The sequence below is a fragment of the Topomyia yanbarensis genome, chromosome 2 (assembly GCF_030247195.1).
Source record: "Topomyia yanbarensis strain Yona2022 chromosome 2, ASM3024719v1, whole genome shotgun sequence".
Lineage (NCBI taxonomy): Eukaryota > Metazoa > Arthropoda > Insecta > Diptera > Culicidae > Topomyia > Topomyia yanbarensis.
In genome coordinates, this window is record NC_080671.1 from 357,114,799 (window position 1) to 357,137,778 (window position 22,980).

At 39.9% G+C, this 22,980-nt stretch overlaps 2 protein-coding genes across 13 annotated transcripts in view; both read left to right on the forward strand.

The window, feature by feature from the left end:
- LOC131684306 (TLD domain-containing protein 2) overlaps nucleotides 1-22,980 on the forward strand; it is a 688,368-nt gene that overhangs the window by 378,942 nt on the left and 286,446 nt on the right. The gene's annotated exons all lie outside the window — the stretch shown is intronic.
- Nucleotides 12,123-19,330, forward strand: LOC131686058 (uncharacterized). The gene is made up of 3 exons (XM_058970178.1): nucleotides 12,123-13,227; nucleotides 13,280-19,199; nucleotides 19,289-19,330. The coding sequence occupies exons 2-3, from the start codon at nucleotides 13,497-13,499 to the stop codon at nucleotides 19,328-19,330; spliced, it is 5,745 nt and encodes a 1,914-aa protein (XP_058826161.1). The 5' UTR covers nucleotides 12,123-13,227; nucleotides 13,280-13,496.

Sequence of the window (22,980 nt, forward strand, 5' to 3'; positions counted from 1 at the left end):
TTTTGAATATCGGGGTATGAAAACACATCTACGTGATTCAAGGAATTCGATGTTGAGAACATTTTGTGAATTACCTTTATAATAAATTAACTATTTCTCAAAAATCAATATATAAGTTCACTTCAAAGACAAAATAATGTGTTGATAAAGAAACAGTGAGTTCTAGTATTTATTCCTTGGATTAGGCATTGCGTTCAATCATGAGGTAAATGTTGGATGATATATCAATACACAGATCAACAATCAATTCACCTAGTAGTGAGATAAAAGATTTCTAATATAATTATACTTGTGGCGTCACCGAAAGCAACTGTATGTTTGAAGCCCAAAAATCTAGCGAAAATTTATCTCTTTTGCAAGATTTAGGTTATACTGGTTATGGCGCAAAAATTACTACTTACATTATTTATGATAAGAATGTAAGAATCAATATATCAAAATAATATACCTATAAAAATAATGTCACTGCATTAACCATCATTTGCCATTCCTCACACGCCCCCCCCCCCTCCTCCATCTCTCTCTCTCTCTCTCTCTCTCTCTCTCTCTCTCTCTCTCTCTCTCTCTCTCTCTCTTTTGCTCTCTCTGTCTCTCTTCTATCGCATCTATCTAACTATTTCTGTATCCATTTCTAAGTTGTGTGATAAGATCTTCTGCCAATCTGAAATATTTATTAATTGTAATTGCGAAGGTTTGAGAAAACAAAACTATGTCTTGTCTGCTGCTACATCAACTCAACTTTAATTCTATTCTATTCAAAGCCTGTATCTACACTATAATTAAGGAAATTCATGGCTATATCAGAAAAATATTTGGCTGATATAGCCAAATATTTTTCTGGGTAATATGAAAGTTTGACGATGAAAATTTTCAAAAGAGACATTCCACGTGAAATATTTAAACTATTCGTATCTCTATTGAATTTTGAATGAAATATATGTTCAAAGACTGAAAGCTGAAGCCAGAAGGATTGGACTTGCCACCAACGTTTCGAAGACAAAATACATGAGAGGTTCTAAAGACGACAGTGTGAACCTCCCACCCGAGTTCGGATTGACGGTGAGGAAATCGAGATGGTCGACGAATTCATGTATTTGGGTTCACTGGTAACCGACGACAATGATAACAGCAGAGAAATTCAGAGACGGATCTTGGCGGGAAATCGTGCCTACTTTGGACTCCGGAGGACGCTCCGGTCGAACAAAATTCGCCGGCGCACGAAGTTGATTATCTACAAGACGCTGATTAGATCGGTAGTCCTCTACGGCCACGAGACCTGGACTATGCTCGTGGAGGACCAACGCGCCCTTGGAGTTTTCGAACGAAAGGTTTTGCGTACCATCTATGGTGGCGTGCAGATGGAAGACGGAACGTGGCGCAGGCGAATGAACCATGAGTTGTATCAGCTGCACATTAGTTGTATTGGTACGAATTTTCATGAAAAATAACGGATCAAAGACCAAAAATATCCACAAATTAGATCCAGGAAAAGAAGTCTCCCAAAGTACCCACTCTCGATGGGGGATGCAACTACAATGTGTCTTCTAACTTATCGTCGTCTATATCTGGATATACTGAGTAGTTTGAACCATTTCTTTTTCACAGTATTGGTCTGCATAGGACTTTTTGATCCATATTTCCTGCACGAGAATTTTGAACGAAACAATATGAAAGCTATAAGGATGAATCGAAAGCAGTCTGCAATCAACTGAATGCACGGCTTTTGTACTATCGACATAACCTAGACATTTCACAACATTTACTTCAATGCAAATAAAAACTTTGAAATATCTACCTGTCTCATTCACGAATCGCATTCTCCCTGTCGTTCTCTGTTCAAGGGACTTGAAAGCACATGTGACCTTGTCTCACTTTACTATATTCAATTGCGCGTTAAAATACTGGATCTGTAAATTCTATTCTGTACATAAATCTTTTTTCGGGAATATGTGACCAAAAAGTAAACTTCGAATTCCAAAGCAAATTGAACGTTCCAGGTTCCTGAAAACTAATTAAGGTCCAACAATAAAGTAGAAAAACCAGATAATCTTAAAACGAAGCCGTCAAGTAAAAAAGCATGAAAACAAAAGAATAAAACCAGAAAAAGATGGAAGCTCTAGAAAGTCCATTGCATATTTATTAGCCTTTTCTCAGAAGATGAGATTTTCAAAAACATTTCACAACTTTCTGATGCAATGGTTCTCAAATTCGTACAATCCGGTTTATTCATTGTTTTTATTCAAAAATATTTTTAGCTTCAAATATATGACCATTTCTTTTTAATTAATTATTTCATTCCGCATCTTTTTATTCGTTTTGTTCATCTGCGTTCATTTTACTTATTTTATTCGTTTCATTCTTTGGATTCACTCTGATCAGTTTACTCTTTTTGTGCATTTTACTCATATCATTCATTTAACTTATTTTATTCATTATTTTCATTGTATGCATTTTATTCATTTTTTCCAGTTTATTCATTTTGTTCAGTTTCTTCATTTTAATAATCTGACTACTTTTTCAGTTTTAATCATTCCATCCAAATAATTTATTTGATTCAATTTATTTCTTTATATTAATTTATAACCTTTTACCATTGTTCAATTTTTCGTCTTAATCAATGCATTAAATTCTGCTCATTTTCTTCTTTTTATTTATTTTATCACTTCAGCTCATTTTGTTTATTTGATTCGTTTGTTTTATTTATGCATTTCATTTATTTTTTACTTTATTCATTTTGTTCATCCATTCTTTTTATTCATTTGATCCATTTCATTAATTTGATTCATTGTATTCACTGGATGAATTAAATCAATTTGATTCATTTAATTCATTTGATTTATTTGATTTATTTGATTTATTTGATTTATTTGATTTATTTGATTTATTTGATTCATGTGATTCATTTGATTCATTTGATTCATTTGATTCATTTGATTCATTTGATTCATTTGATTCATTTGATTCATTTGATTCATTTGATTCATTTGATTCATTTGATTCATTTGATTCATTTGATTCATTTGATTCATTTGATTCATTTCATTCATTTGATTCGTGTGATTCATTTGATTCATTTGATTCATATGATTCATTTGATTCATTTGATTCATTTGAGTCATTTGAGTCATTTGAGTCATTTAATTCATTTGATTCATTTGATTCAATTGATTCATTTGATTCATTTGATTCATTTGATTCATTTGATTCATTTGATTCATTTGATTCATTTGATTCATTTGATTCATTTGATTCATTTGATTCATTTGAATCATTTGATTCATTTGATTCATTTGATTCATTTGATTCATTTGATTCATTTGATTCATTTGATTCATTTGATTCGTTTGATACATTTGATTTATTTGATTTATTTGATTCATTTGATCCATTTGATTCATTTTATTCATATCTTTAATTTTATGCATTTCATGTTCAGTCATTCGTTTTATTTCATTCAATTTGTGAGTATGAGTTAATTTATTCTATTAATCTTATAACTATTTTTAAATTTAATCTTAATTTTTATGTAATAGCCTAATCTAATTTGATTCGTGTATATTATAATTTTGATGTTCATTAATTTTTCTACTCATTTTATGAATTTAAAAACCTATTGTTTCATTTTTTGCTTTACTTTTTTATTTCGGTCGTTTTGTTGATTTCTATAATTTATTCAGTTTATTCGAGATTGTATTCGTGCAAGACTAGAAACTGTTTTCATCCCACCTCTAGTTGGGTGCTTACTTCTCGTGAGTTCTGCAAACTAATCCAATAGTGTGTGAATGTGTAAGAAATGTCTCATCTTACTGCTAGGTGGATTAAATCGGTTTTTCAGTTCAATATTACCGTGGCTGTTTTTTGTTTTGCAAAATTTTAGAACTCGAATAATGATTTCTTTTCTTGTATATTTCTCATGTCATGTATAATAATAAAATATAATATATGCATTTGAAAGCTTTCAATGAATATAAACAACGCAAACATTCTCGTGTTCATGATTGAGAAAGGGACAATTGCAACGCTAGGTGGATTAAAACAGGGTTTTTTTAGTAAATATTCCTGTTACACGGAACATCAAAATACATCCTGTCGGCATATTTGAAGTCTTCCTAGCATACGGTTATTCGGGAGCTGGTGGTAATCTGCCCCGTGTGATTTTTCACAGGAATGGGTTACCCGTTATGAATCTACTATCTCTCTGAGATCGTTTCAAAATTAAATTGGAGCCTTTACATATACAATTTATTAATGTTCATGTTATATTAATACCAGTTTTCAAGCTATAATGTGAAAAATTAATGAAACTGGCATAAAATGCGTCAGGCAGACTCCATGAAATTTTCGTATAAATTCGGAGTCGGATATCTGAACTGTTCAACTCATACGGTTTATGAAGCTTGAATAAATTCCATTTTCAGGTGGTTTGGTTTGAATTGGTGTAGAAATGTGATAAGTGGAACCAATTCTGCACTAAAAAGATGAGAAATAGAACAATAGCGGTCAAGGTTTTGAACAAAAGTTTACAACAAGATACATCCGTGCATTATTGTGGTATCTAAAATCCATGCCCACTTTAACCCATTCATGCCCATGTTGTTTGTGGACAACAACGTTTTTAAACAGCTATAACTTTTGATTGAGGCGATATTTGCTCACAAAAACAAGTAAGGATCATTAATGTGATTGTTGCCTTTAATTTGAGTATTAACAGTTACAAGGATTAGCTCTAGAACTGAAGTTATTGCAATTAGTCTGATTGGGTTCCGATGGAGCAGTGCTGCCAGGGACAGTTTACGCTGAAGATGGAAAATGATTTTTTCATATATCTTCGTTATGGTGCAATATTATTGAAAACTGATAAAACTTATCAATTTGGACTGTCGTTGGCTACGTTTTCCACGTAATTGGACTATTGTAATTATTCTAGGAAAATTGTATTGAGCATAAGAAGGTAAAAATTGGCCAGCTTATAGCATTGCCATGAAAGCACCCATCTTTATGAAAATAGGCTTTTCGTGTTTCTTGATCCCACCGTTTTCAAGGAAAAATAGTTTTGAAACCCTACATGCACTAGAAAAAAATTGGGCATGAAAGGGTTAAATAAGCATTCTAGCTTGCACAGGAGACTTTATAAAACATAAATGGTTGAAAAATATGTTTCTATTGACGCTGGAATCAACTCAAAAGCTAATTTGAATGCCACCCTAGCCTAATTATAATACCACCCTAGCCATTTACATCACAAAATGGTGCATATCTAGCTCCCAACATTACTTATGATACAACCGTTTAAGTTTGTGTATGTTTAACGACTGGGAAGATTTGGACGTTGAAGTAATACGTTGTTTTTGCTGTGTTTATTGACTGCTCAGCCGAAACTCGTTAACAAAACAACCGTTTAAGAATAATCTGTTTTACCTTGTTAAACACGCCTACCATACTATATTGCACTGGTGCGTCACTTTGGTAAAAAGATGGCGTCTACGTTATTTTTTTCGCGTTTTAAAAGGCCATTTTGCATAATTTTTTGAAGACAATTACACAGAAAGACGTGGATTTTTGTGGAGAACTAAGAAATATGCAAAAATGAAATTTTACCAAAGTGGCGCTTACGTCACTTTTGCATATAAGGGCAGTGAAACTTTCTAATAGTAGTGCCATTAAAATTTGACATTTATACATTGGTCCTATAACACAGCACTAGAAATGCAGAAAACGGGCTGTAAATCTCTGCACAGTAATTGCACAATATTTCGCCTTTTTTGGCATTACATCTGCATTATGTCCAAATATAGAGCTAATCTGCTCTTTAAGCCTGCCCTATGTGCAGAACTCAAGCCGATATTAGGGTTAACGTCATAATTCTTATTGCTTACTTGGGCCCTGTGACTACAAGCTTGCCTTTCTAAAATAGTATCATCCTGATCATGATAATTTCACGAAAACCTTGTGACGTTTCCAGTTTGACGGCTGCATCATATTTTTTTTGTAGTTCTGATCTTTGAAAACGAGTTACTTTCAGAAAAAAATATATCAGTTCGCATACCACAGAACCTTATGATTAATAAAAAAACTTCTGAAATTTTTAAAACGGTGTGATTCGCACATGCCAACTTGATAACGTTTAATTGAATGGCGTCATATCTATGCGGAATGATCAATTAACCCCGCGCGATCGGTAAAGACAAAAGGTCAAATCTGAATAAATAAAGTGCCGTAAATATCGTCGGCCACCATGGATCGCGTTCAATTCCGATAGCTCTATTCTACAGAGTCTGATGTTGATGTTTACTTTTAAAATATAACTCGAATAATTCCCAGCCACAATTACTGACTCCAGCCATAGCCAAGTGGCGTCGATCGGTCAGGTGACTGGAAACGATCAAACAGTCAAAACAGAACACGTCAGAGAAGGTGTGCCCATCGCCGCACGTTTCGCTATTTACACCGGTCGATGGGGGGATGGAGCCGATTGAGCGGTTATTCTCACTGTGAGTGACTCTGTCTGCGAGAGCTATAGCTTTGCTTGTTTGCTTCTTCGCAAAAAAATGGACAAAATGTGCAACCAGGCAGAAGATGGTTTTGTTGGGAGAGCGAGAAAACCTTACTGGTTTATGCTTCACTGGGTGGTGATTCTTTGGCCGAGCTGCTAATGACCAAAAGCTCGACCGAAAAAACTTGACCAGTCAGCATTGCACGGTACGGCCACCGGTTTTTTTTGGAATGCAAGCATGAACAGTTTGGAGGGTAATTTGTAATCTTAATCCGCAGTACCGTCTTTACGCATGGGCACACTGGGCTAGGGCCAGGGGCCCCGGGCTTTTAGGGGCCCCCAACTTAGGATGAATATAAAATCATTCTGAAGGCTATGTTCCAAAAAATAGTTAATAACTCTTTGGCGTGTGGGTAATAATGCTCGTATTGGCAGATTGCACCTTAACCCATGTGACGTTTTAAGAGCATCAGACAATGAAGCGGAGTGATGGTAGCGGTAGGCAACGAGGTACTGCATGACCAGGATGGTATTGGACCAATTAAAACGTCAATCCAACATTTCGATTCAAGTTTCAGTTCACTTTAAGCAAAAACAATGAAATCTTTTCTATAACACGTATAGAAAATTCGAAAGGCACCAAGCAGGAGCGGCAACCAGCAAGGTGGCAAAATTTGCACAAGGAAGCTGTACAGAAAGTGGAAGAAGATGTCGAAATTCGGAACACAATCCTTGTTTGGCAAGCGATCCGTGCATGTGGCAAATTTCGATTTCTTCATCACATCAGGGATTGTGAATGGACAAATCTACATGAAATCTCTAAAAATGACTCCTGGATTTCTTGAGGTCTCACGATACTTTCGCGGCCAGTATAGGCATTTTCCACAAAGCCAATAATGTTATTTTTGTACGACACTCCTTATCAAAAATATTTTAGGCCGTCAGAATCAGGCTTTTCGTCTTTGATGAGCTTCGGTGGTAGATAGTTGCATTTCTGTAAATTTATGTTTAAGGCTGATTATAAATGACTTCTTAAAGGTTGTGGTAGTGAATTATTGAAATGAATTGTGTTGCTTATATTAATAGGTTCGAGTAATTTAGATGTGCCGCTATGTTTATTTGTTTACGTAACAATGAAGGTAATATTTGTACTTTCGAAAGGTGAAAGGTTAATTATTGTTATTCTTTAATTTTTTTTCCTTCGGTCTCTTTCACCGACACCAGAGTGGCGACTCTCCCATAAAACCTCTAGACTTGCCACTTAACTAGCAGCGCCGTTTTTGAGATACTAATTTCGTTGAATATGAAAATGTTAATATGTATTACTTATAATGTACTTGTTTGCTATCTTCGCCTCTCAGAACCGTTCACTATAAAAGAAAGCACAAAACTTCTGTCAGAATATATATCAAAAATCTACCTCACCAACAATTTGTGCATGAAGAGACACTATTTTTAAGAATCGTTCTAAAATGAATGAACCTTGAATCTCGCAGTTAGATTCGACATAATATCGATTGATTTTAGTGGCTGCAATATTCAATATTGTCATCTGTAAATGTAGTTTATTGCGGCTTTTTTGTAAAGCTGGTAATTGACTTTTTCCAGCTGCATCATATCAGGAACACTAAAAAATTTAGAACAACATTGTACGAATCAATGTAACTTTTGTAAATCACGTAGTCGTCATCTACATATTAATAAGTTGAATTTTATTGGTATATTGAATTATTGAATGAATCGTCGACATTGTAGTGTTGGCGATTAACCCGCCTTACTCCATTATTACTCATTATTGACGGAGACACTCCTCAGCTTCAAACGACGTCTTACAACTACGATGGTCAGATTATATCATATTGGGAGGGAATAGCGCAGCTGGTAAGTCCATTACACTGTACGCAGCTCACCTACGTTCGAACTCCCACAACCGCATATAGTGAGTTACGCCTTTTGCCACTTTCGATATCTTTTTAAGATCTATCAAAATCATCTTCCATTTTTGAACGATACCTGGTCATTCACAATGCCACCTATAGTGGTGGAAATCTAAAGATGATCCTACTCTACAGCAGTTTATACCTATTCAATTATAGGGGCCCCTCGGCTCAGTTGTGCCCAGGGGCCCGGAGTGGTCTTAAGACGGCTCTGTTAATCCGATTACCAATCGCTTCTGGTGAAATAACACTTTTAGCCACCGCCGCCGCCGCCACCAAAGTGGATGAAAACCGTTCAAGTGGAACCCATTGCATGCTAGTCGGTACGAAGGAACCGTAGGGATTGCATAAAACCGGTGCAGCCGTACCTTTTTGTTGTTGTTACAACAAGCTGCAGTGAGAGTAACGATTGCAAGTGAATAGCTGACTGATGGTGGTCAGTGGTTCCATTAATATGATTGTTTCTGGGCAGTCATTTTTTCATTGCGCAATTGGTCCTTTTTAATTTGGAATTTAAACTTGTGCAATACTTTTCTATTCGTGTACTTCTTTTTCTGGTATAGTTAACCTTTTTCATAGTTCGATGAATTTATGTTTTTCGTTTGGTTGGTTTCAAGGTTAGTTCCAACAAAGCCTGTTTCTCGCCAGCATCTGGTTTTCTAACAGCAATAAAAACGATTGAACATAAATATTTCATGATCCGGTTCTATCAAGGAAGTTTAATAAAAAGGACGGTTTATAGCGAGGGTTCAGCTCAAATGGCACAATAAAACCCAACAGTTGGGTGTTTTCTCGAAATGGAAATTGTCGTTCATAACCGAAACGACTGGATGAAATGAAAACTAATGACATAAGCATAATGGTGAATTTTCCGTTTGAATTGTTAACTTCTCAATGAGAAACACCAAGCCACACTGGCCAAACATTTAGAACACCATGTGACGCACCAACCGTCCAGCATTCTTGCTAGCCAGTTTCCATCGTATGTATATGCACCGATAGTTGCTATCCTTGGCGGGAGAACAAATGGAATTTGAATCAAATAGCTCGTGGCGTAAGGCTGGTACTTGCGGGTTCGACCGGTTCTCGAGCTTCGTTCTAGCGTTAGCACGAGCAAATTTGCTACACTGGTTGGACGGATCAAAGGTGCAAGGATTTGCAGTTGATCGGTTGTACGTACAGTGTAGGTTCGGATTGAAATTTGAAATGTTGAAAAACTACCTTTATTTACCACGAAAGTACATATCATAGTTTACATAATGGTGAACTTTGTCATTCTTATTCATGCAAACTAACATTATCAAGGCTTGATATAGCCATTGGAAATATTAAAATATATGAAAATTTTGCATCACACCGCACCTGGCATCCGAAAGAGGTCCATTAGCAATAGAATACTACATCATTTTTTAAGCCAAACTCTGTGAAAATCGATTATGTTATGCTTGAGAAAACAAAATTTTTTGTTGAATTTAGCCACGACGAGTTAGCGATATTTCTGAATTAACTTCTATTGGCAAATAGTGTTACAGTCAGCCAGAAATGGTAAACTACATATTTTCCGGCGCATTTACATTTGCACAAGCCGTACAGCCCGCTACAGCAACGCATCACTACCAGAGATGCCAGATACTTTTGCCAAATGTCTGCAATAATAATTTTAAATGGCTGGGAAGTACCAAAAATGTCAGGAAAACTATTCTTGACTAAAATGACCTATTAATGATGCTTTACATTACATGAAAATAGTGCATTTAAAGCCCAAGATAAGTAGAGAGAAATAGTTTATGGAGGAAAAACCTAAAGTAGATAAAGCTGTAATTTGAAACTAGTGTAACCAAAAGCCTTTATTTTCTAAAATCTGTAAATATCTGCAAAAAAAAAACTAAAAAATCTGTAAATATCTGCAACCAAACTAAAAAATCTGCAAATATCTGCCTCATCGAAAAATCTGCAGCTAAAATTAAAACTCTGCGTATTTGCAGACATGTCAATCTGGCATCTCTGTTCACTACTGCCCCTACCAGAACGGTAGCCATATCTAGTACCCGTTTCCGTACAGCAGCAAAATACATCTTTGTTTTGCAGCTGTACTCCGACTGCTCGGTGAGAGTGTGGCGCAGCAAAGTTTGCCCTCTCGTTTTGTACACTGCTCTCTGCACATTCAGAGAGAGAGAGAGAGGGCCGCACACGAAAGCGTTGATGCCGGTCGTGGCGTAAATGAACCGCATTCATTGTTGTAGATTAAAAATATTTAAAAGTGTAAAATAAGGAAAGAGAAGCTGATACGCTCGTTTCTGGTGGCTGTACTAGGGGCAGTTTTTTGTCATGTTATTGCTTTGCACGCAGGCTGCCGTACAGCGCTGGGAGTCCTGCAGTAGCGAACGACAGCAGCGTCGTATGAGAAAGGAGAATGTAGGTAAAAATATTACAGCCGTAGAAAATGTAGGCATTTTGCATCCTTGGTTACAGCATTTGATTTCTTGGCAGTCTCGTAGTGGGGATATGAGAATAAGAAACAAAAAAGATGATAGAAGAGGTAACTGAATTAGGGTATACCTTCGTTTTTAAGAATAGGTAATTAAGGGACATAGGGCGGATCGCGGAGAACCAATCATGAGTATGTCAATGGAAGTATCCATATGTATGTTCTTCGATGGAACGAGTATCCTGCCAATTCCACTACTTTCACAACTGTAAATTTGCTTTTTTTATTGGCGTAGGTCAGCTATTCTCGTCTATGTCTCTTATCACCAAATTTTCAAGGTGATTCATCAAGAGTGCTAACTTTGAAAATGGGCCACCCTTGTTATGCAACTATTTCTCTCTCTCCGATCTTATTTTATTACAAAAAAGTAGTAGTTTTAATTTTACTATTTTTAAAATTGCACATATTTTTTCGTTAATGATTTTAAATGTTCGTTGATTTGATGACGTTGTGAGAAAACACGTATCCGCCGGGTGATGCCAATCGAGCTGACATTGTTTTGGACGAAGAAAACTAATTGCTATGTTTGCTTTGTATTTATTTAATCACTCAGGGAACTAATCCACAGGGCATTAATGTGCGTGGGGAATGCACATGGTCTTGGCTGAGTAGAGTGATGACTGTTGACTCATGTTTGAAAGTTCAGAATTGACAGCATTTTTTTCGGGACAAATTTATCCTTTGGAGTTTCCAGTGAAGTAGAATGACATTTTGAAACTTTCAATAATTTGTTTGGATAGATACTTAACAAAACCTTAGGTAAAAATGGGACATAAAATGAGCAAGCCTATATTTCAATGAAATAGTAGTTTCCTCTACTACTGCTGTGTTCAATACTTCTTTTTCATTATAAAGGCCGCATCTTATCTATCTTTTAAATCTTGTTCGAATGAATTTTAATTTACTTAATCAAATGCGCGATGGTCTGGGCTTTCTGATTCGACCTCATCCGAATGTTTTCCGGATGATCATATTCCATGCACTGCCGACAAATCTAGTCGCATTTCCTGAATCTCTTTGATTTCTTCCAGATTCTTTAAACACCCCATCGACTAGACATCTTACGTCTTCCAAATCGCTGCAAAATATCATTCTAACTTGCTTGTTCACGAACTCACTGTTTAAACTTGGTTTAAAAAACTACGACACCCAACAGTGTTATGAGAAGAGCATTCGCTTGCATCTTGTGACCCTCGGGTCAATTCCATATATCAGATTAGATCATTGTTTTAGCAATACTCCCTCGGCTGGCTGTTTGGAGTTTAAATTGCTGTAGATTAGGGAATAAGTAAATCACTTTTGGTGGGCGGCTTATTCAGAGTTTAGACACTAGAAAAACCTAACTAAATATCTTATTACTCTGAATATTCGCGTACTTGGAAACTAACCAACCCACCGCATAAAACATATTTATTTCATGGTCGCATTGCCTGCTTGTATCGAATTCTTGACCAGTAACTATCGTTCAATCCAACTCCGTGATACCAACGAAAGCGTTGCTGAGTCGGTGGCCTTCCTTTAGGTAGGTATGACATCAACATTTCCTTTCCTATTTTAAGTCCCGGTGAAGATGGTAGTGACCGGTAACGACGAGTTTCATGCTATTGGTTTATTGGACTCGAAAGATATAATGCACATTCTCGAACATTGATCTTTCAAGCAAGATGAATTAGATATGCAACATGATAACCATTAGGATGTAATCGACGAATAGCACAGGGCTTCGCAATGCAACGAAACTACTGATTTGATCTAATTTCTAACAATCTCATAATTCTTAACAGAGCCGTAATACTATGTTCACACTACAGAGTTATAAAACGTTATAATAATTAGCAACAAGAAAAATGTCATCAATATAGCGTTAAAACACGTTTTAATTCGTAGTGTGAACGGAGTATAAGGGATAAACATGAGTACGTGTCCAGTGTTTCCAACAAGTAAAGACAAATCAGTAAGCCATGTTTTATCACATTGTGAGAACCAAACGCAACTTTTATTTTTTCCTAAAGAAAAAAATCAATTTAGAAACAAGACCTATCTTTGTGTTGAGTGTAAAGTTCCCAGAAACCCCCCGTTGCGTGGTGCGGCAAGTCAGCCCACATTTGAATTTACCCTAAAATGGGTTATGGTGAGAGAGAGAGTGTAGACGAGGAAATGACCAAAACAAAGTGAAGTGTCAGAGTGATGAAATAGAAAATATACGGCGAATGAAGAAAAGTTTTAAGGCGTAAAGATAAAAAATATAATTTGTAGAATTATAGGAAGTGAAGCAGAGAAGATCGTGGTGTAGAGTATAGATCGGACAGGTAGATTTGTTTGATTAATCGAAGGCAGAATTGATAAACGTTGAATTTACAGATTGGATTAATTGAGGTGAAGGAAAAGTTTCTGTTAGCGGTCCGTGGTATTTCGGATACTAAATTGTAAGTAGCATAAGATAGGAAGAGCAATTGGAAATGAAATAAAAATTTGTGTTTCAGCTTCGAGCAGATAATACCGCAACTAGCGAGTTGTACTGCTAAACGAACTCCGAACAATTACCGCCAACAGAAAACTCGAAGAATTTACGGTAATTATGTCCAACGTACGACAGACAAGGTCTATGGCTAAAGCCGCGAAAACTAACCTCGAAAAGGTGGACATCAATGAAAGAGGTGAAGGAAGGTATGATCCATCTTTTGTACCGTCTATGGTCGACGATGTTGAAGGTGAGGTTTTTGACTGTGCGTACTGTGATCGGCCGAACACTGCCGAATGGTATATGGTCCAATGTAAGGAATGTGAGCATTGGTATCATTTCTCATGTGCTAAAGTAAGCACAACAAGTGTTAATAAGGCTGCCTTTTCATGTGTGTTATGCGTACCCCGAATCTCCGTTCCGGCAATCCGCTCAGACACAAGTCGGATAACCTCATCAAGCGCGAGGAAAGCACGAATCGACCGGGAGTTAGAGCGTCTCGAGGAAGAACGACGCCTAATGGACGAGCTTTGCCAAGAAAAGCTTGCGCAGGAGCAAGCGTTGTTGGAAAAGGCAACATTGGAGAAATTGGAGCGGATGAAGCTGTACATTGCCAGAAAATACGATCTGCGCAGCCAACAGGATGGCAACGATGAACATAGCGAAGGTAGCTATCGTACAAACCGAACGAGCACCAGTAGGGTGGGAGTTTGGGTCGAGAGTCAGAGAAAAATAACCGAGTTTGCTGCCGCGGATCCTACTCTACCGACTATGGTATCTCCGGTCGATACACGCAACGTGAAATTCACGTCAACTCCGTTGGCAGAGAGTGCATCAGTAGGCAAGATGGGTGTGCATTCGCTGCTGTCAGGTGACATAGCTACCGTTAGTAACATGAACTCCCTTATACGTACAACGGGAAGTATTACAATTGGTGAAAATCTGGAGGATGATTCAGATGGAATCGTTGGTATTGAGGACAAGTCGTACCACGATCTGATCTCGCCGATACTTCCGTCGGTAAGCGTCCAGCCGCTTATAACGTTGCTTGAAGATGCACGTGCTGGACCGTCGAATGTAGGTACGGTTCCTAAACTGGCCAAAAGTGTTCCAACATACGATCACTGGCGGCAAGAGACTGGTGCATTGCGTTTGCAGGAACTGCACCATAATAAAGAGAACGAAGTGAGGAGAAAGCGGGAGCTTGCATTGGTGGAGCAAGTGAAGCAACTGGAAATGCAACGGGCCCAGGATTTACACGAACAGCAACGCAAGGAAGCCGAATTCAAGCAACAACTGCAGATTTTGAAGCAGGATCATGCGGCAGCGGAACTACAACGGCAGCAACAAATAGCAAGTTGGGACAGCGAGTTGCAACGTTTACGTAAGTCGGAACAGGATTTTATGTACCAGATGGAGGTGTTACGTCAACGAGAGCAAGCGAAAGAAACGCGAGATGCGCTAGTGTTCCAAAGTCAATCGCATTTGGTGACCGAGGCGATGAGAAGTAAAGAGTCGGTCTGCTCCAAACAACAGCAATCTCAGAGAGAAAATCTTCGACCTCTTCACGGCAACCACATGAAGATATCTGGTGATATCTACAGCGACGTGGCAGCTTCGGTAAGTGCTGGAACTTATCAAGCATCCCATACACCTGTAGTAGATTATCGCCCCTCATATTCTAATAATCGAGTGAATGAGACCACTATCGTTTCAAGTCCAGTGGGTGGTCGTACCGACTTAGCGTTCTCAACACCCTCTCTAGCCCCTGCCCCTCAAGTCTTTCAAACCAGTGCCCTTTACGCGCCGGTTCAAACGCAGTATGCCCCCACAGCAAACCCCTATACAAAGAATCAATTGCAACTAGTTTCAATAGGACCAACACCGCAGCAACTAGCTGCCAGGCATGTAGTTTCAAAAGAATTGCCAGTGTTCACAGGAGATCCAGTTGATTGGCCACTCTTCATCAGTAGTTACCAACATTCAACACATGCGTGCGGATATTCTGATTCGGAGAACTTGTTGAGGCTTCAGCGCTGCCTCAAGGGAAGTGCGAAAGAAGCAGTGAGCAGCTTCCTTCTTCACCCGTCAACAGTCTCTCAAATCATATCCACCCTCCAAATGCTGTATGGACGTCCGGAACAGATAGTGCAAAATATGATCGCAAAGGTTCGAGCAACTCCTGCCCCAAAAGCCGATCGACTGGACATGCTGGTGAGTTTTGGATTGGTGGTGCAGAACTTGTGCGGACATTTGAAGGCGGTTGGATTAGACAATCATCTGGCGAACCCAGTGTTGCTGCAGGAGCTCATCGAAAAACTGCCGCCAGCTGTGAAGTTCAACTGGGCATTGTATCAGCAGCAAATTCCGATAGTAGATCTGAATATTTTCAACGACTATATGGCAAAAGTTGCGTCTGCTGCTAGCAGTGTGACACTTATGAGCGGAACTACAACGAAGCCCTTGCGAGATGAGCACAAAGGAAAGGAGAAAGCTTACGTAAATGCACACTCATCGGAGCGAATTCAGCATGAGGATATCGAAAATGATAATCGGGACAACGAGAATCCACCATTAGTTTCTACTACTCCAGCTCCCACTACTACGAGGAGGACGGAGTCCTGTCCAGCTTGCGGTGGCTGGAGCCACCTAGCTAGTAACTGCGCAACATTCAACAAGCTCTGCGTCGATGAGAGGTGGAAGATCGTAAAAGATCGCAAGCTTTGCCGACGATGCCTCACACCTCACATTCGTTGGCCGTGCAAGGGAGAAGTTTGCGGAGTCAATGGGTGCCAGAAGCGCCATCACCGTCTTCTCCACTACGAACAATCGCCAGCTGATTCCGAGATGAGTAGATCGAACGTGAATGCCACGGTGACAATTCATCGTCAAATGACGTCATCTACGCTTTTTCGAGTTCTACCTGTAACGCTGTTCGGTAGGAAAGGAAACGTTCACACATACGCTTTCCTAGATGATGGATCATCGGTGACGTTGTTGGAACAGTCGATTGCGGATTCTTTGGGTCTAGAGGGGAAGACGGAGCCTCTGTGTATCCAGTGGACGGGTGGTATCAACAAAAAAATGTCGGGAGCCCGACGAGTGAGTTTGGAGATATCCGGAGCTGGGAGTGAAAAGCTGTTCAACGTCGCCGAAGTGTACACTGTGGATAATCTCGGGCTTCCTGAACAAACTCTGGAGTTCGGCGAGATGGAGAGACAGTACGACCACCTGCGAGGTCTCCCAGTTAGCAGCTTCAAGTCAGCCGTTCCACGAATGCTCATCGGATTGAACAATACACACCTGTTGGCTACACTAAAGCTGCGAGAAGGCCGTCCGTTAGAGCCAATTGCAACGAAAACCCGTATTGGCTGGGCGGTTTACGGAAATTTACGAGAGGACACGGAGTCATTTCAGCATCGCCAAATGCATATTTGCGCTCGATCAGACGACCAGCTCCATGATTATGTCCGTCAGTTCTTTTCGGTGGAAAGTATGGGTGTGACGGTAGCTCCTTCTATTGAAGGTATCGAGGATCAAAGAGCACGGAAAATATTAGAGGAGACTACGGTGCGTACAGCAAGTGGGAGGTTCGAAACGGGTCTTTTATGGAAACACGACCATGTCGAGTTCCCTGACAGTCGTCCAATGGCGGAGAAACGTTTGCGGTGTCTAGAGAAACGTCTATCGAAGAACCCCGAGTTGTATGAAAATGTTCGCCAACAAATAGTAGATTTCCAACAGAAGGGATATGCGCATAAGGCAACCAGTGATGAATTGGCTAGTTTCGATACCAACCGAACTTGGTACTTGCCACTCGGAATAGTGTTGAATCCAAAAAAGCCTGGAAAAGTGAGGTTGATTTGGGACGCCGCGGCAAAAGTCAAAGGCGTATCATTAAACACGATGCTGTTGAAAGGACCGGATCTGTTAACACCCCTGTTGTCCGTATTGTATCGCTACCGCGAACGAGAGGTTGCGATATGCGGAGATATAAAGGAAATGTTCCACCAAATTTTGATACGGGAGAAAGATCGCAGTGCACAGCTTTTTCTCTGGAGGAACACTCCTGACCTGCCGATGGAGACGATGGTAACAGACGTCGCGATATTTGGTGCGACGTGCTCGCCGGTACAGTCGCAGTATGTGAAAAATTTCAACGCAACGGAGAACGAGAAAGCGTATCCAAAGGCTGCAGATGCTATAAAGAAAAGGCACTACGTAGATGATTACCTGGAGAGCTTAGATACTATAGAGGAAGCAGTCGGATTAGCGCTAGAGGTTAGTGAAGTTCACGCAAAGGCCGGATTTCAGATACGGAACTGGATTTCCAACCATGAAGTTGTGCTGAAACGTATCGGGGAAGTCAACCCAACGGCAGTGAAATGTTTTGTTGCTGATAAAGAGGTAGCTTCCGAACGACTGCTAGGGTTAGTTTGGTTGCCAAATGAGGACGTTTTCTCATTCACGTTGAACCTTCGGGACGATGTCAGACGGTTAGTTCAAGGCGAAGTTATTCCTACGAAAAGAGAGTTACTGCGAGTTGTCATGAGCATCTACGATCCTTTGGGTCTCGTTGCGGCGTTTGTGATACATGGAAAGGTTATTGTGCAGGATGTATGGCGAGCAAATGTCGGATGGGACGAAACTATCCCAGATGAGGTATTCTGTCGATGGGAACAGTGGCTCACAGTTTTACGGAATATGGAGAATATAAAGATCCCTCGATGCTATTTTCCCGGCTACGATATAAATAGTTTGGATTCGTTGGAGCTACACATATTCGTTGATGCCAGTGAGCAAGCTTTTGCAGCTGTAGCCTATTTCAGAATGCTGGATCGAGGACGTGTGCGCTGCGCTCTAGTCTCTTCAAAGACCAAGGTCGCACCCCTTCAACCGTTATCTATCCCGCGTTTAGAACTACTTGCAGCTGTTCTAGGAGCACGACTGAGGAAAAGCATCGAGGAAGGACATTCGTTTAAGATAAAGCGTACATATTTCTGGACCGATTCAACCACCGTCCGCTCATGGATTAAATCCGATCTACGACGATATCGTCCATACGTGGCATTTAGGGTTAACGAGATACTCAGTCTGTCGAAGGTCGATGAATGGAGGTGGGTTCCAACACGACTCAATGTCGCTGACGAGGCCACGAAGTGGGGACGAGGCCCGTCCTTTGAACCCGCTAGTCGGTGGTATAAGGCACCTGAATATATACACGACGAAAATCATGAATGGCCAAAGGACCCTGTTGACATCGGGGAGGCCAGCGAAGAACTACGACCAGCCTATTTATTAGCGCATTTAATTTTGAAACCGATCGTTGATTTTGAGCGTTTCTCGAAGTGGGAACGTCTGCATAGATGCGTTGCGTATGTCCATCGGTTCGTGGACAATTGTCGACGAGCGAACTCCAAGATACCGTTGGAAACTGCTGGATTAACAAAAGAAGAGTTGCAGAAAGCAGAGCGTAGTTTATGGCGGTTGGCGCAATCGGACGAGTTTCCGGACGAAGTTGCTACGTTGAAGCGCAATCTACGAGTGAGAAACGAGGATCGGAAGCCATTGGAGAAAAGCAGCAAGATCGCAACAGCCACGCCAGCGATGGACGAGTTCGGGATTCTCCGAGTGGATGGACGGTCGGAAAAAGCAGAATGCCTAACCTATGATGCTAAATATCCTGTTATTCTGCCGAAGGAACATCGGATGACCAGACTTCTTCTTGATTGGTACCACCGTATTTACCGTCATGCAAACAACGAAACTATCGTGAATGAAGTCAAGCAGCGATTCTACGTGCCAAGGTTGAGAGTTCAAGTACGTCTTGCTAGAAAAAATTGTACATGGTGTCGAGTACATAGAGCTGTTCCTGCTGTACCCAAGATGGGTCCATTACCTCGCGTTAGATTGACGCCATACTTACGACCGTTTACGTTTGTGGGAATTGACTACTTCGGTCCATATCAAATACAAATCGGACGGAGTGTAGTTAAAAGGTGGGTGGCCCTTTTCACCTGTTTAACGATCAGAGCCATTCATTTGGAAGTCGCAGCGAGCTTGTCTACAGACTCTTGCAAAAAGGCCATTCGTCGCTTTATCGCCCGCCGAGGTGCTCCACAGGAAATATTCTCCGACAATGGTACCAATTTTGTCGGTGCGAGTAGGGAGCTGAAGATAGAGTTGAAAAGGGTCAACAAGGATTTAGCGAGTACGTTCACCGATGCCAATACGCAGTGGCGATTCAATCCACCTGCGGCACCGCACATGGGAGGTTGTTGGGAAAGAATGGTAAGGTCGGTGAAAGTCGCACTGGGAGCCCTTCCGACGGAGCGTAGATTAGACGAAGAGTCATTCATCACGTTGTTGACAGAGGCGGAACATATGATTAATTCTCGTCCCCTGACATTCGTGCCGGTAGAAACTGCTGATACCGAGTCGCTCACTCCGAACCATTTTTTGTTGCTAAGCTCCAATGGGGTTCAGCAGCCGGTAAAAAATCCCGTCGACGCGAGGGCTGCAATTAGGAGGAGCTGGAATATGATCCAGCACGCATTGGACAATTTTTGGCGTCGGTGGATAACTGAATATCTGCCTACAATAACCAGACGGACAAAGTGGTTCCAGGATGTAAGATCAATCCAGGAAGGTGAATTGGTGCTGATAGTGGATGAGAATGTCAGGAATCGGTGGTTGAGGGGACGTGTGGTCCGGATATACCCCGGAAAGGACGGATCAGCTCGTCGTGCAGATGTTCAAACGAGTAGTGGAATTTTGCAACGTCCGGCGACTAAACTCGCTATATTAGATGTTGGAGATGTAGGTGACGCCGAGGCAAAAGCTCTAGCGACACGAGGGGGAGAATGTTGAGTGTAAAGTTCCCAGAAACCCCCCGTTGCGTGGTGCGGCAAGTCAGCCCACATTTGAATTTACCCTAAAATGGGTTATGGTGAGAGAGAGAGTGTAGACGAGGAAATGACCAAAACAAAGTGAAGTGTCAGAGTGATGAAATAGAAAATATACGGCGAATGAAGAAAAGTTTTAAGGCGTAAAGATAAAAAATATAATTTGTAGAATTATAGGAAGTGAAGCAGAGAAGATCGTGGTGTAGAGTATAGATCGGACAGGTAGATTTGTTTGATTAATCGAAGGCAGAATTGATAAACGTTGAATTTACAGATTGGATTAATTGAGGTGAAGGAAAAGTTTCTGTTAGCGGTCCGTGGTATTTCGGATACTAAATTGTAAGTAGCATAAGATAGGAAGAGCAATTGGAAATGAAATAAAAATTTGTGTTTCAGCTTCGAGCAGATAATACCGCAACTAGCGAGTTGTACTGCTAAACGAACTCCGAACAATTACCGCCAACACTTTGAAAAGTTGGATTTTAATGTTTCGTGTTCAACTCGTCAGTAACTGACACCAACTTGCTGCCAGTTAGACGATGTACCCAAACTAGCACCAAATTAGTACCATTTTTTTTTCTTTAGGAAAAATAATGGTTGCATCCTCGCAAGCATTCGACTCTCATGCGAAAAGACAGGTCGACAGACAGATTTGTCGGCGACCCAGAGCAGCTGTGCTTGGCTAACCGAGACATCAATCGGTATTATTGTGCATAGCATTTTATTGATGCACTGATGCACGTGTTCTATGTAATTTACCATGAAAAGTAGAAGCTGTGTATTGCAGTGCGCATAGATTACACATTTTTCACCACTACGATGACATACTCGGGGAGACTCTGTTTGACTAACAATTGTGCCATTTTTTGTTGTTTTCTAAATTATTTTTTCAATATTGTTTAATAAAAATGAGGAAATTTTTGGTTTGTTATTAATTTTATTTGTTTTATTATTTTTAATAGATTTATAATTTACATTTTCATCTTGATTTTTTATATTTTGTATGATTATTCCATGTTTGGGGAATTATTTATGCCGAACTCGAAACAGGGCTCACCCCCTTTCTAGTTGAGTTTCGCACTTTTCATGTGTTCAGTATACTAATGAATCGGCAACGAGTTATGTATATGAGAAATGTCTCAATCTCACTGCAAGATGCATTTAATCAATTTTGCAGTTTTCTTTTAAACTGGGATATGGTAACTGCAAGTTCTACCGAACATAAAACTGAACATAAACAGTTTCAAACTTTTCACTTTTCTTTTTTTCACATTTCTCTTGTCACTTGTCACTTGTCACTTGGCACTAGTCATTTGTCACTTGTCATTTGTAGGTTTTCGCTTTTCCCTTTTTATTTTGCAAGAAACTACATTCCTCACAATTCTATCTACAAGTCTTGATTTCTCTGGTCTTCACTGCTCACTCTACAATCTTCACTATTCACTTTTCAATCTTCACTCATATTGTTCACTCTTTACCCTTCACTATTGATTCTTTCCTCTTCATTCTCAAACCTGAAATCTCATTTTACACTTTTCAATCCACCTTTCTCAGTCTACACGTTTCACTTCCAATTTTTCGCTCTTTACTCCTTATTCTGCCCTCTTCACTATTCTGACTTCAGTATTTTTTTCGCTCTTGACTCCTCATTTTCAATCGAATCGATTTTAAATTTTCATTCTGCGCGAATGCTTGAAACTCGAAGAAAATTTTGATCGAAGAATCGTTGAATTTGTAACAGACACGCAGCCCTCTAGGAGGCGCTACGAGCCAAAAGCCAACTAGAAAGTTTTAGGAAATTTATTGAGTTTGAGTTTGAGCTTGAGCTTACTACCACCCGTGGCTGCTACTCCCTTATCGATCTGGACTAGCTGAAGTTTCACAGGGAATCAGTAGATAAATATGCTTGGGAATAGCGAAACATCCTTCAATGTGCAACTCCTGGTAATCCTAAAGTGTTTTATTGATCAATACTTGCGCCGGCCAGGGCCGAACGTAGATCGCAGAAGGAAAGGGAAGGAATGTGAGTCCGATACTTGCTTTTGCTAGAGGCCGCATATACTACTGCGCACTCCTCAAGTATGAAGGGAGGAGGAGATATTTGTTAGTAATTATAGAAGTTGGTTTTCCATCTTTTTTACCGACGCCAGAGAAGTGACTCCACTATCTGGACTAGATATCGATCCATCAACTCGTGGACCGGAGACCAACGGCTTTACTTCCTTTTCGAAGGAAGACGTGACCACAGATTTTTTCGCCTCAGCAAAATCGCAATGACCTCGGTTGGGATTGAACCCAGACCAACTGGAATGAGTGGCGGTTACGCTTACCACTCAACCACCGGCGCCGTCAGAAAGTTTTAGGAAATTTGTTATGGCAAAAACATAAATTTCAGCGGAAAAAAGTTTTTCCCTTCGCGAATAAAGTGCCATGAATTCTGGAACAATAACGTTATTACGTTACAAAAACAGGACCATGAACAAAAATCAGGTTTTATAATTTTGTTTTTGTTAAATTTTGTTCAATCTCTCTACAATAACGCCAGCATAACGTTTTTATTAGTGGAAATATTGGTTTTGGTTTTGTGAACTTCAGTCACGGTTTCCGCCCTGTCACTATTAAATTGATTTTCTGAACGTGAACTATTTCACAACTTTATCAACATTATTCATAAAACTAAAGATTTACTTTTGATG

What these genes read in the sequence shown, in the direction of transcription:
- LOC131686058 (XM_058970178.1), top strand. Translation starts at nt 13,497, where the DNA reads ATGTCCAACGTACGACAGACAAGGTCTATGGCTAAAGCCGCGAAAACT. An exon ending in TGCCAAGGTTGAGAGTTCAA is followed by an intron (nt 19,200 to 19,288) that starts GTACGTCTTGCT and finishes ACCTCGCGTTAG; the next exon opens with ATTGACGCCATACTTACGAC.